This window comes from Sceloporus occidentalis, unplaced genomic scaffold, assembly GCF_023333645.1.
Source record: "Sceloporus occidentalis isolate IW3139 unplaced genomic scaffold, rSceOcc1.0.p SCAF_76, whole genome shotgun sequence".
NCBI classification, from domain to species: Eukaryota; Metazoa; Chordata; class Lepidosauria; order Squamata; family Phrynosomatidae; genus Sceloporus; species Sceloporus occidentalis.
The window spans coordinates 2,327,446-2,341,670 of NW_028317056.1; the positions used below are offsets into that span (position 1 = coordinate 2,327,446).

Genomic DNA, 14,225 nt, shown 5'->3' on the forward strand with positions numbered 1-14,225 from the left:
ATTTGCTTTGCGAGAACGCTTGTGTTGTTTTGTTTTTTCCTTGGGAGGAGCTTGATGGACATCTTAAGTGCTTCGTGACGTTTAAAACGCCTCCGTTATCCACGGAAAGTGACTTATTGCAAGATGCGGGTTTTTGTGGAGTTTCATGGAAATACAGGGTGGGGGACGGCTTCAGATCTGTTTAATGCGGATTTACGCTTGCTGCTTACTTAGGACTTGAGGTGAGATCGGCACCCACAGGTCTGATCTTCCTGGGTTTTGGGTTTTGTTTTTTTAATAATATATACATTTTTTTTTTCTGCCCAAGCCAAAACACTGCGCGGCAATTAGCGTCGCACAAACCCCCCTTTTAACCGTTGTGCTGGTTATTGTGTAAGATGGGGCTGGCGCACTGGCAGGGGAGAGGTTAAAGGGTCCTCGTCGTGTGACGCAAGGTCACGCTTCAGTGCATCGCTCGCAGGGCACCATCGTGCTGCAGCCGTTTAGTTGTACCGGACTTTATCAATGTGGGGTAAAACAAAAAAAAGCCCCCCCCCCACAAGCACTTTTAAGGTGTCGTAAGACGCACAATGGAAAACTGCAGATTTGTTATAAAAAAAAATCTTTTTAAAGAGATAGTGTTCCTTTTTTTTCTACTCCCAGTGTCAGGACAGGCAGTCCCCCGGCGCAGGGTCAGAACCCGGGTATTTACACAAAACCTTAACCTTTTGGTCTAGCGATGCAGATCCTTAAAGGAATAAAAGCCTCTGGATCTGTTATTTATCTGCTAGGGCAGAGAGAAGCTGATTGGATAATGCTGGCTCTGCCACAGGCTGCCACCCATCTCAGCTTCTATGAAGTGAACTTTTAAATAGTATCCAAAACAGTTTGGCGATAAAGCACAAGGTGGGGTCGTTTTGGGTAAATAAATTTACCGTTTGATGAACGGCAAAGGCTGTAGATTTGGATCACAAATTATATTTTTTAATTCTCTCGCCCAAGATCAGTGCTTTTGGTTGTTAGCAGGAGGAACGCAGATCCTAAAGGCGTTACAGAGCTGGTTGTTTTAACCCTTTGCGTGGCCCCATACCTGATTTCAAGTCTTTGTATTCCCAACAGGCTGCACCTGTGTTCAAGTAAAACACTTAGCCCCCCCCCCCAACATTTTGAGTACGGTATAAAGCATGACTCTTACATTAACGATCCCATCTCTGTGTTGCGTTGCTCTTTGTCACGGGTGACGCGATGCGTGTGCGTGCGATTGCACTAATTCACTAATCCGTAGGGGGAAAGCTTTTTGTGGAGCGCTTCTCAGGTGACCCCGGCACTCTTAAAGGAACAGCCATGTCTTTTCTTTTTAAATATTTATTTTCCTGAAATCAAACAAAAATAACGTTAAAATGGCTCTTTAAGGGTAAAAAAGAAAAGAGCCCTCCCTAAAAGCACTCGGTACACGGCGGGAGGCACAGACGTAGAGGTTGTATGTGATGGTGGCGATGCCATGGTGGGTGCTTGTAGGTGAGGCTGGTCATGTGCAGCTTCTTGGTGAACAGGCTCATCATTAGCTAAGTTTGGGACACGCGTGTTAAATGATACATAACCATGTTGCGGCGTCTGTACGACGGCACTTAACCCCGCACGTTCCAACGAGAGGCACAACGCATTGTAATACTCTCCTGCTTTATAAGCGACGTACCCCAGGTCAGGGGTAGAGAGAGCGCGCGGGTTGTGTGATGCTGTCTGTGGGGCCGGGTGCTTTAATCTTTAGCGTTATTGGAGGGCGTTGTTTAATCTAAAGATCCGTAACTACTGTCTAGGACGGCGGCACGATACGGCCGAACACCCTAATAATCAGTATTGCTTAACTGCAGAGAACGAGGTTTTTTTTTTGTACGGTGAAACCCAAAACGAACTCCGCGCTCAGTGTTTGAACTTTTACCAAGCGGGGTTTTTACTGTCGCTGCTGCCGTAGCACACGACTCGGTTTAATTGCCCCCCCCGAGCTGCCGTTTGGGCCGCCACCGGCTACAGGATGTGTAAAAGGGTGCCCGTTAAAAGCTCGCCGTGCAGGGTTTGGCACACAGTCCTAAAAATAAAAATCTTTGAAAACGTTATTATTGTCTTTGGTTCTTATTACGGGGGATAAAACACGTAAACGCTAGAATTAAAACATCAACAAGGAAGCCTTTCAAACAAGTTCATCCGCTGACCTGAATTTTGCTGAATTTCTCCATATATAACAATTATCTTCTATGCAAAATAGCTGATAAATGGAGACGCTGTTCGGCTTCCGCTGGGGTGTTCATGAAATATATGATGTATGTCTTTCTTTAGTTAGTCCTCCCCGTACTGGGGGGTAATATTTGTCACGTGTTGAATACTGTGCAAATAATGATTAGACATTTCAAAACTTGAGTGGCTGAAATGGCCCAAGACTAAGGTAAACCTATCCATATCTACATACAGTATGAGACGCTAACCAGTGATTAATATATAAGCAATCTGTCATATAATTCTATTTAATCATCGTGGATCTAGAGGTAAAGAATTATCTACCCCCCAAACCACCCCCAATAACTGCCCCTCCGATGTTAAGCTGCTGCAGGGAGTGTGTGTTGGCAGACAGACTCAGCGGCGCGCGTATTATACGTCACAGCGGCTGGCAGAGCCCTGAGCAAAGATGGCTGCCGCTGCGCAGTGCGTGCTGTCGTGGCCCCGCCCCCTCTCTTCGGCCGGTGTGTCATCCTGGGCCTCTCGTGTTCTCTCTCACCGGAGCCCGTAGGCCGCAGACATGGGGATCCTGGAGAAGATCTCGGAGATCGAGAAGGAGATCGCCAGAACCCAGAAAAACAAGGGTGAGTGCGGGGGGCTAATGGAGATAGAGGAGGGGGACATCGTGTATGGATAGGGGTAGCACTGTGGGGTAACTATGGAGCAAGGGGGCTGTAAATAGAGTGAGGGGTAACTGGAGTGGGGGGCTGTAAATAGAGTGAGGGCTAACTATGGAGTAGGGGGGCTGTAAATAGAGTGAGGGGTAACTGGAGTGGGGGCTGTAAATAGAGTGAGGGGTAACTGGAGTGGGGGGCTGTAAATACAGTGGGGGGCTGTAAATACAGTGAGGGGTGATTGGAGTGGGGGGGCTGTATATAGAGTGAGGGGTGACTATGGAGTATGGGGGCTGTAAATAGAGTGAGGGGTAGATAGCGTGTAGAGTGTACGTGACTCTGTATTAGGGGTCCCCCCAGTATAGAGGGGGTTCACAGCAGGTTGCTGCGTGGTGGGAATGTGCCCTGCGCTGGGTAAATACGCCATTACATTTAACCCATTTTACCCTCTTGCAGCCACTGAGTACCATCTGGGGCTTCTGAAGGCGAAGCTCGCCAAGTATCGCGCTCAGCTCCTCGAGCCGTCCAAATCCTCGGCCGGTAAAGGCGAGGGCTTCGATGTTATGAAATCTGGAGATGCCCGGGTGGCGCTGATCGGGTTCCCCTCCGTGGGTAAGGTCAGTACCCCCTACCTGTTACTCGCGTCTATGGGGGGGATCCCGGGGGTGACACACTTTCCTGATCCCTGGGTTTGTCACATGCTTACCAAGAGGGTGTAATAAATGTACATAAGTGCAACAGCCACCCAGCAGAGGTGGTAGAGGCTAATGCAGTATTTAAGCACGCATGGGATCGGCATTACATTTATTTATAAAGCGCCGGCCGATTCTGCGGCCTTATATACAGCTGATCAGCGAACACAACATGCCGTTGGAACACAGGAGTGATGGGAGTGATAAAGGGCCGTTGGAACACAGGAGTGATGGGAGTGATAAAGGGCCATTGGGACCCAGGAGTGATGGGAGTGATAAAGGGCCATTGGGACCCAGGAGTGATGGGAGTGATAAAGGGCCATTGGGACCCAGGAGTGATGGGAGTGATAAAGGGCCATTGGGACCCAGGAGTGATGGGAGTGATAAAGGGCCATTGGAACACAGGAGTGATGGGAGTGATAAAGGGCCATTGGAACACAGGAGTGATGGGAGTGATAAAGGGCCGTTGGAACACAGGAGTGATGGGAGTGATAAAGGGCCATTGGGACCCAGGAGTGATGGGAGTGATAAAGGGCCATTGGGACCCAGGAGTGATGGGAGTGATAAAGGGCCATTGGGACCCAGGAGTGATGGGAGTGATAAAGGGCCATTGGAACACAGGAGTGATGGGAGTGATAAAGGGCCATTGGAACACAGGAGTGATGGGAGTGATAAAGGGCCATTGGAACACAGGAGTGATGGGAGTGATAAAGGGCATTTGGAACACAGGAGTGATGGGAGTGATAAAGGGCATTTGGAACACAGGAGTGATGGGAGTGATAAAGGGCCATTGGAACACAGGAGTGATGGGAGTGATAAAGGGCCATTGGAACACAGGAGTGATGGGATTATAAAGGGCCATTGGAACTCAGGAGTGATGGGAGTGATAAAGGGCCATTGGAACCCAGGAGTGATGGGAGTGATAAAGGGCCATTGGAACCCAGGAGTGATGGGAGTGATAAAGGGCCTCTGTGCGCCTATGAAGAGATTCCATTAAAAAACAGCCCTTTTCAGCTATGATAGTCATTTACAACATTAACTCCGTCTGTGCTGAATTTCTGATCCACTTCATGTTATTTTAAGAAAATGGAGAAAATTTAGCTTTTCCACACTGTTGAAAGGAATTGTATATAATCTCTATCTTTATATTTTTTTTTAAATTATTTTTAGTCCACGTTCTTGAGTTTGATGACCTCCACAGCCAGCGAAGCGGCTTCGTATGAGTTCACCACTTTAACGTGTATCCCCGGAGTGATCGAGGTGAGGAGTCGTCTCGCCAAAGCCCGATATTTTTGTGAAAGTCGGGTACTTTGCTTCCCCCCCCCCCTTTTTTCTTTTGCTTGTTGAATTTTTCAGGATTTCTCTCTTTCAGTACAAAGGGGCAAATATCCAGCTGCTGGATCTGCCGGGAATCATTGAAGGCGCCTCTCAGGGTAAGTGGTCTCTGGAGGGATGATGCTGATTATGGACCTTTCTTCGGCTTTTGTTCTGTATCTCCGACCATCTCTGGCTGAGGATTATTGTTAACCCTTTAAGTGCTAGCATTCTGCAGCACTGTCAATTTAACAGGAACATTAAAAAAAAACAAACAACATTCTGGTACAACACGTCTTTATGACACTCTGGTGAAGGGTGGTCTTATAAGCAGACCCCCCCGCCCCCCCGCTGACCATTTCTCCTCCGATACAGGAAAGGGCAGAGGTCGTCAGGTGATTGCCGTGGCCCGAACCTCTGATGTGGTCATAATGATGTTGGACGCCACCAAGGGAGATGTCCAGAGGTTAGTGAGCCCCCAGACGGTAGACGCCAGGAGCGGACCTGGGAACTTTCAGGGTCTACCCCGGAGTCCGATCTCAGGATGACGGGGGGCAAATTCTCTTTAAATAATAAGTCAAGATTTAAAACTTGGGCCGGAGCTGGAGCCCTTTGGGGTAACGCATTTGGTGATTCGCTGCATACAATCTTCATGACGGGCTGTGAAAGGGTTAATATTTAGATCAGGTTAATTAGAAAGTTCCCAGGTATGGTCTTGTGATCTTTTTTTTTTTTTTTTTGTCTTTTGAAATTAACCCCTTAAGGCATATATTCACACATACTGTGTGTTTCTATACCTTTAATCTTTTCCTGCCGCTTTGATTCTGTATTAAACGCGTGAGTTTGAGGCTTTTTCTGGATTTGTTATAAAATGTCGTCCTGATGACGCGTTACAGACGCGGAAAGTAACATTTAATGTCTTTTTTTTTTTTGTTCCTCGGCACAAAGGGCCCTGCTGGAGAAGGAGCTGGAGTCCGTCGGCATCCGTCTGAACCAAATTAAACCCAACATCTACTTCAAGGTAAAGGCCGCTGCTTGAGCATCGGAGTCGTATCTGTTGCCGGGTGTTGGGTCATGTGACCTGTAACGATGTCCTGAACCCGTTTCCTTTCTTTTTTTTCTTTTTTTTTTTAGCCCAAAAAGGGAGGTGGAATCTCTTTTAACTCCACGGTGCCGCTGACCCAGTGCTCGGAGAAGCTGGTGCAGCTCATCTTGCACGAATACAGTATCCTAAACCTCTGGACAGGAGGGGGCGCCAAGTGGTAGAGCCACATCTCCCCTAATCTGCTCTGAATAGGAACACCATTCAGTGTGCAGGCATTGTGGGAATTGTAGTCCCTGAGTGGCCAGAGGGGTTAGTTTGGTTGGACCCCCTCGTGCTAGACAATATAGGGTTAAATATTAGGGTCCTAGGGTTCTAATCTTCAAAGCAGAGCACCCATTTTCGAGTTCATCCTTAACCCTATCCTCTCCCAGAAATCTTCAACGCAGAAGTGCTCTTTCGAGAAGATTGCTCCCCGGACGATTTCATTGATGTTATCGTCGGAAACAGAGTTTACATGAACTGCCTTTATGTGAGTTCCAAAATCATTCATCGCATGAAATGCAATTTTATTAAATTGGAGGTTTAGTTCTTCCCAGGGTATCCTTTTGAAAAATATATACTTTTGTATATCCTGGCAGAGTATTGGCGTTAACGGGTGGGGGCTACAGGTATTTTTTGGCACCCCTAAAAAAGTGATATTACATGCGCGTGATCTGCTGGTGAGCTGCCGTCCCGCTTTGTTTTACCTTTAATAACGGAAGGCCGTGAATCCTGCAGCCGCTCCGATATCTAGTCTGTAGAGTCCTGTATTTGAACCCCCGCCGGTCCCCGAGACTCGGTCGGCTGATACGGAACTTTTTGGTGGCTTCACTCTATAATATTTCCCTGCAGGTATACAACAAAATCGATCAGATCTCCATGGAGGAAGTTGACCGGCTCGCCCGACAGCCTCACAGCGTGGTGATCAGGTGAGAATCCATACTGGATATTATTATTTATTATTATTATTATTATTATTATAATAATAATATCACAAATAATAACTCCCAGTGGTGCTCGCATGTGAGCAAACAAATTGTGCTCAATGAGTTAAATTGATGACATCAAAATTATATATATGTGTGTGTGTGTGTGTGTAATTATATATATTTCTTGTGGATAGGCAGCTGGTTCTTTAACGCTCTTCACTGTCTCTTTAACGACAGGATATTAATAATGTCCGATTTTTATTTATTTATTTATTTTTTTTCCCCTTTCTTTTAGCTGCGGAATGAAGCTAAACTTGGACTTCTTGCTGGAGAGGTTATGGGAGTATCTGGCCCTCACCTGTATCTTCACCAAAAAGAGAGGCGGTAAGACCCCCCCCAGACCCTGGCACCGGCTGATTATTATTAGAACCTTTTTTGATTAATTTTTTTAATTCTGTGCCTGTTGTGGTGTTCGAGCCCTCGGTGAGTTACTTGCCTCTGGCACAGTTGTTTTTTTTTTTTGTCTGACGATGATATATTGTTATATTTTTTGTTTCCGGCAGAGAGACCTGATTTCGGAGATGCGATTATCCTGCGCAAAGGGGCATCGGTGGAACACGTGGTAAGTAAATGAATTCAGGGCAAAGGTCAAGGAAGGGGTTCTGGTGGGATACATGCAATTCCCCAGAATACAGGAATTTTAAACTGTTTTATTTTAAACTAAATGTAATTTATTTTTTAAATAGTGTCACCGGATTCACAGGACGCTGGCCAGCCAATTTAAATACGCCCTGGTTTGGGTAAGTAACCATCTTTTGGATGCAGCCCAGAGCAGTGATCACACAACCTGTCCCAAGGCGTCATATTCACTAAGTTGTCGGGCTGTTGGCTAAAGTGGGAAGGGTCCATAGTCTCTTGGGAGCTTCATTATAAGATACCCCAAGGGGGGGGGGCAATTAGGGTGGATTGTTCTGGTGGTCTTGGATTTACCTGCGAAAAAGACGTCCAGCCCATTATCCTACGAGCGGTTGGGTAAATACTGAAAAAGTCATAACCAAGTTACCGTGATCTGGGGTTTATCTGCTGAAGGTAGTCGTTGGTAGTGAAACGCTAGCAGCTAGACCCCGTGTTGTGTTTTTACCCTCCTGTCTGTCGTTTAAAGGGCACGAGCACCAAATACAGCCCCCAGCGAGTGGGTCTGAGCCACAACATGGAGCACGAAGACGTCATTCAGATCGTGAAAAAGTAAAGCGTTCGGACCCCGTGTCCCGCTGCCTTACGCCCGAGGATTCGGCCATGTGGGGGTTAACCCTTTCCGTTTCGGGAGGGCTTAGCGATCTTTCTGGAACCGAAGCTTCCACTCCGTAGAAATGGCATCATTCACAGCTATGCAGAAAGCGAACTCGGACTTGACTTGTTGTCCTGCGCTGGGGAACCAGCATTGGAATGATTTCTCACGTAATAAATGGGAACAACTTGGTTGCACTCGACAGCAAATATGTTATTTTTTATTTTTCATATATCTGATAAATTCACCGGCATTCGACTCGCACAGAAATCTACCCCTCGTCTCCTCGCGTCAGGAGCCGTTCTGAATACAAGAAAACTCGGGTTTTATTTGCATGTTTTTGGGGTGTTTTTTTATTGGCTGTTTCATTACTTACATAGCGCCAGCAGACTCCGTAGCGCTATTACCATAGGAGAGAGTAAAAAATTAAACCGTTACGATTGGCCGGTACAGGAGATCCCGCTCGCTACGTATTAAGTTTCCTATCTCGGGCCCGGTGTATGCCGAGAGCTCTGCGAGCGCCAAAGCAGGGGGCGACTAAATGGTAACCCACCCAGGATTAGCAAAATGTCCCATTTATTTGTTTTTAATATTATTGTTTTATATAGCGCCATCAAATTTCGTAGCGCTGTACATTTTAAGAACATGCCGGCAGGGACTGGAAAAAAAAAAAAAAAAGGCCTTGCTTTTGGGACCGGAACCTGAATTACGTGGCTCTCGCCATCATCCGGTCGTCGGCCGGTTTTGTGATATTTGACCTAACGTTTGCCCTCTGATTTCACAATATTCGTTTAGATTCACTAATGGCGCATTATTAGCTCACAGGGGGCTGTCTGTTAATAAAGCAAATATTAACAGAGGTCACGGCCAATCAGCTGTTGTATAGCACAATTTTTCTTTAGATTTTATTGATTTGGGTTGGATCTGGTACAGCCAGCCTAGAATCTGCCGGCAGATCGGCCCCCGTCTAGTTGCCCGTTTCTCTCGGTGTAAAGACTCAAACCTTAATCAGTCGATTCAGGAGCCGTATGTCTATCCCGCGCATGTTTAATACCCTCGCTGTATTACCCTCTACCATCTCTGCTGGGAGGCCGTTCCGCTTGTATGGTGTTTCTGGTGATAGTATTTATTCCTGGGATGCAGAAAAGTCCCAGCCTTAAACCAGAAACATGCATGTAATAAAACCTAAATCTCCCACAGGGGTGAGACGCAGGAGATTAGATTTTACACCATTCAAAAATTCCCTGTAAAATATTTTTTTGGCGTCTCCCTTATTTTTACGCCCCTTAATGCTGTTTACGCTCCAAATTATTTTTCCGTCAGCAGGCGTCGGATCTTTCTCTCGCGGCACCCGTGGGGTTAATCAGCTTAGTGACACTCGTTGGGACCGTCTGCTTCCTCTCGCCATCCATGAGTGAGATGAGAATAATACCTTTCATGAAATATGCATTGGGAAGGGATGAGGGGAGCGGGTTCTGCGCTCACGAAGCTCCCGGGGTCTCCTAACGCTCTAGACACCCCAAAGATACCCCGCGGGGGGGACAAGCCTCTCGTCTTCGCAGGTGTGTGGCTCGTGCGGCGGGTGCGCTGGACATGTGAACGTCTGTTAAGGTAAGTGTGCAGCTCGGCGTCACCCGATCCTGTTCTGCGATCCGTCTTTGTTGTCTAAAGAGCTCCGGTCTTGGTTACTGGAAGCTTGTGTTTCTCTGTTAAAGTATTGCCTGCGTATAAACGTCCTCCTTACAGGGCACGGACTGCGCCTCGCTGACCTTAGATTCAGGAGCCGTATGTCTATCCCATGCATGTTTAAATCCCCTCGCTGTATTACCCTCTACCACCTCTGCTGGGAGGCTGTTCCACTTATCTACCACCCTCTCAGTGAAGTAAAACTCCTTTTTAGTTACTTCTCGGGTACGATGAGCATTCAGAGGAAGACCGGTAGCTGCTTCCGTGGTAAATCGTTCTCTCTTTTGGAGATAAATATTTCTCTGTCCACTCATAGAAATGCCAGCAAAATAGAATATATGGTAATTTATATCAAACATAATTACCGTATATCATGTAATAGAATCTGGATTTATAGGAGACAAGACGCCGAGCGTCAGACAGGTGAGAGGAGAAGCAGCTGAACGTCGCTGACCGTGGACGGTGAATCAGGCTCTTTTTGATGTTAATAAGGCAGATGCTCGCCCTTTCTTCTCCGGCCATTGTCTGCGTTATTTACTCGTGTTTATGACGTTGGAGCTGCCATCAGAGGCTCTTTTTTTTTTTTTTTTTTGCTGACAGCCAGACATCGGCACAGGAGCCACAAGCCATGTTGGCTTCGGCTAAAATAGTGTGTCCAGGAGGTGTTTGGGACTCCGTGGGTTAATCTGCGGGCCGCGTACAGTCCGCACACCCCGTGGGAAGGGGTCCCCAGCAGCCGAGAATCAAAGCAACCCTCACATCCAGGTAACGATAATCCGTTTAATTTATAAAGCTGTTTCCTGCTGTTTCTATACGCATTATCGGGGCTTTTAGGGCTGTAGAACCCTGTCTCTTAATCTTCACAGACGTTCCGGAGACTCCTCTTCATTCTCTCGGGGCAGTAAAAGAAGTCGTAGGCCTCACAACCTACGTACAGGATGGGCTCTACTTCCCAGGGTCTCCAGGGCTGCCACCTCCTTTTGCCAAACTCTTCTCTGGAGGCACTTTGAGATGTTAGGCCTAAGCGTGTAGCTAGGTGTCACGGGAGTGATTTTTACCAACAACAGCTATAATGGTGCGTTTTGTAGAGATAAATAAGATAGAGAGGAGAGGCAATAAAGCAAAGAGTGAAAGGAGAAGAGTGAAAGACAGGAGAGGAGAGAGAAGAAACAGTGAGGATATAGAGAGTAGGACGAGAAGGAACATGGGAATAATGCAATGTAGCAAGATACACTTGCATGTTCTGTTCCACCTACACTTTCAGGGGTGAGCCTTGGATTGGTGGCACCTGGGTGCACCCCACTGTAACTAACACACCCGCACATACTAACACGCAAACTCATTCTAACACCTAATCACTCTAACACCATGCAGTAACGCCCATACAATCACATTAACACCTGTACAGTCACTCTAACCTCATACTCTAACATCCATGCATTTACACATAAACACACGCACACTTTCTCCCACTCTTCCTCTCCACCCCTCCACCCCTCGCAGGCGCCAAAAATCCTAGGTTCACTCCTGACACTCTAACACTAAACGCTCACACGCACTCATGCTAACACCATACACTAACATACACGTTCTAACACGATACAGTAACAGGCTAAGACATTAACACCAAACATTCACATACACACATGCTAACACCATACACACACACTATATACTGACACAGACAATCACGCTAACCCCATACAGTAACACTTACAGTAACACCATATGCTTACACACACACATGCTATCATACACTAACACACATGCTAACACCATACACACACACTATATACTGACACAATCACGCTAACCCCATACAGTAACACTTACTCACAGTAACACCATATGCTTACACACACACATGCTATCATACACTAACACACACGCTAACACCATACACTAAAACCTATGCACACACACTCGTTCTAACACTACACACTTGCGCATACTCTCTCTCACTCATCTCCCTCTACTCATCTCCCTCTCTCCCATCTCACACAGTACTTCCTTCCCTCTCTTATTTCCCACAGAGCCCTGTCTTCAGTGCACATTAACCCCGTGTGGAACCTGCCACGCTACTGCCGTGGGGTCACGTAAGGGACGTTACATGACCCCGCTTGGAAGCTCGGTTACCCAGCGCGTCCCTGTACGCTTTTGTAACCAAATGCCACATTAGATTAGCTGCAGTATTTCTCGTGCTGCCGAATGTCCAGATTCTTTCCAGTAATAATTCTTTAATCATGTATTTTTTTTGTGTGACAATCAGGTAGATAGGTTGTTGCCATAGATACTGAGGACTAGAAGGGATCTAGTTTGCTCGCATATCATCTATCAAAAGGAGCTAACAATTATATGGCTGGATGTGCCGCTTAGGAATGACTCGGGGTGTCCTGCTTCACGTCTTTAACAATATATTTTTTCTTTGAGATGAGAAACCGATCTGTTCAAACAAAACAAGTTGGCAAATTTAGAAACATCTCTGCTTAAAATTTCATGAATTCCTAGAGAACTAAATCCATGGCTATCATTAATATTTAACAGGAAGACATAAGGAGTCTGCCCCGTAAAAAACTAAATGTTTTCATCACGCGGAGGAAGGCTAAAATCTGAAATATAGATACATTAAAATACAAAGTATTTAAAAATAATAATAAAAATAAATAAATAAAAAACCTAACTAAATCTAAGGAGATTTTTCTTTCTATATATTCGGTGAGTAGTGAAAGGTCGATTTTTTTTTTTTTTTTCCCTCGGAGATAATCTGTCTCGCATGGATAAGCTGCAAACGAAGAAGTCAATCTCCTTAACGAGGCTCGAAGGGACCACTTAATAGAAAATCCGATCTTTACGCTAATCAAAAACGTTCTGACCCGTTGGATTAGGCGGTATTATTTGTGTCTCTGGCGTGCAAAGGGTTAAAGGCCATTAGATTGATATGAAACACAGAAATGTCATCAACGTACCTATCCGTATCCTACGTTAACGTTTTCTTTTGTTAGAACCTTTATTTCTGCTGCATGGATATAATAGTTGCTAAAGTGTTAATAAATGTATCAAGGTATGGAATTGTCACATGTTAGCTTTGGGAAGAAAAGAAGTTAATTTGGTAAACAATGACTATACCGGCCCTTTAATTAGAGGATCCAATAAAAGTATCATCTTTACCAAATTCATTATTATTATTACTAGTATTTATTACTTTATATAGCGCCATCATATTCTGCAGCGCTGTACAATGAGTAAACAGGTCGCGCATCATATACCAACTTTAACTCCCAGAAACAAAAGGTCAGGAGGGCCCTGTTCAAAGGAGCTTACAATATAGAAATATATTTATTGATAGTCCCCCCCCCCCAAAAAAACCAAAAAAAATGTACAAATTGAAGAAAATTGCATAACTACATTAATTTCGATAAGCATTCACTATTAAGCGGTAATAGTAAGAGGTAAGCATGAAAAACACGGGGGGAAATGTGGATTTCTGGGGTTGTTTCATCAGAAACTGTGTTGGCAGATCAGATTGATTTAGTCTCTCACAGTATAAGCCTCTACTGCTTCTGCTGGGAGGCTGTTCCACGTATCTACCACCCTCTTAGTAAAGTAAAACTTCCTTTCGTTCCATCTCAGTCTCTGATCCTCTAGTGTAAGATTCCGGTCTCTTGTTGTAACTTTTCTCCTCCTTTGGAATAAACTCCCTCCTGTACTTTGTTAAATCCATTTATGTATTTGGAGTTGTGTGGCCCCGAGGACTGGAGTTGTGCATCCCCGACATAGAATGTCGCTCGGAAGTCTTGTTACTTTGTAACGACTCCTTCTCCGATAGGAACCTCCTGCGAAACGTCTGCGTGCAGAACAGGCAGAAAACCCCTAAGAAATTAGAATTTATTACAAATCATCTGTTATCTTTTACCATTTAAACGCAATTTGTGCAGAGCAGAAAGAGCATTGCACCAAAAGACCCTTTTTTATATTTAATGCCTAGCTCGGCTGGAGTTAATAGGTGACGAATGGCTTTTCCCTGCTTCGTTGTTAAGCGCGTCCGCCTTAGTCCTTAAGTCTTTAGAAGAGCCTCGGAGCTGTAAGGTAGGAATGGCCCAGGCTACCTGCATTATTCATATTAAATTGAGCCTAGAAGATACTGTTACAGCAGAGGAGCGGACCCACTATATCTTGGCTTGCCACTTCTTAGAGCCTTGCAGAAGCTACAGTCGGCTGCACGGCTTAAAAGGAGACCGGAATCACCTTCTAGGCTTTTACTTTGAGATGTTGCCTTTTTGGTTTTGAATCCCTCTTCTAAAAACAGAAGTTCTTGCAGAAAGAATCCTCGGGATTTCATCACCAGTCCGCTTTCACCAGGATTTCACA

At 45.6% G+C, this 14,225-nt stretch overlaps 1 protein-coding gene across 1 annotated transcript; it reads left to right on the forward strand.

Moving 5' to 3' along the window:
• The first annotated feature begins 2,770 nt into the window (after positions 1-2,770).
• Positions 2,771-8,132, forward strand: LOC149285760 (developmentally-regulated GTP-binding protein 2-like). Its single transcript, XM_089494922.1, has 13 exons — positions 2,771-2,834; positions 3,321-3,481; positions 4,727-4,816; positions 4,929-4,989; positions 5,246-5,336; positions 5,819-5,891; positions 6,005-6,095; positions 6,347-6,444; positions 6,807-6,883; positions 7,179-7,267; positions 7,447-7,505; positions 7,630-7,683; positions 8,046-8,132. The coding sequence occupies exons 1-13, from the start codon at positions 2,771-2,773 to the stop codon at positions 8,130-8,132; spliced, it is 1,095 nt and encodes a 364-aa protein (XP_089351048.1).
• Positions 8,133-14,225: the final 6,093 nt, after the last annotated feature.

Coding starts and splice junctions, on each gene's coding strand:
- LOC149285760 (XM_089494922.1), top strand. CDS start 2,771: ATGGGGATCCTGGAGAAGATCTCGGAGATCGAGAAGGAGATCGCCAGA. Junction 4,990..5,245: donor CATTGAAGGCGCCTCTCAGG/GTAAGTGGTCTC, acceptor CCTCCGATACAG/GAAAGGGCAGAGGTCGTCAG. Junction 5,337..5,818: donor ACCAAGGGAGATGTCCAGAG/GTTAGTGAGCCC, acceptor CTCGGCACAAAG/GGCCCTGCTGGAGAAGGAGC.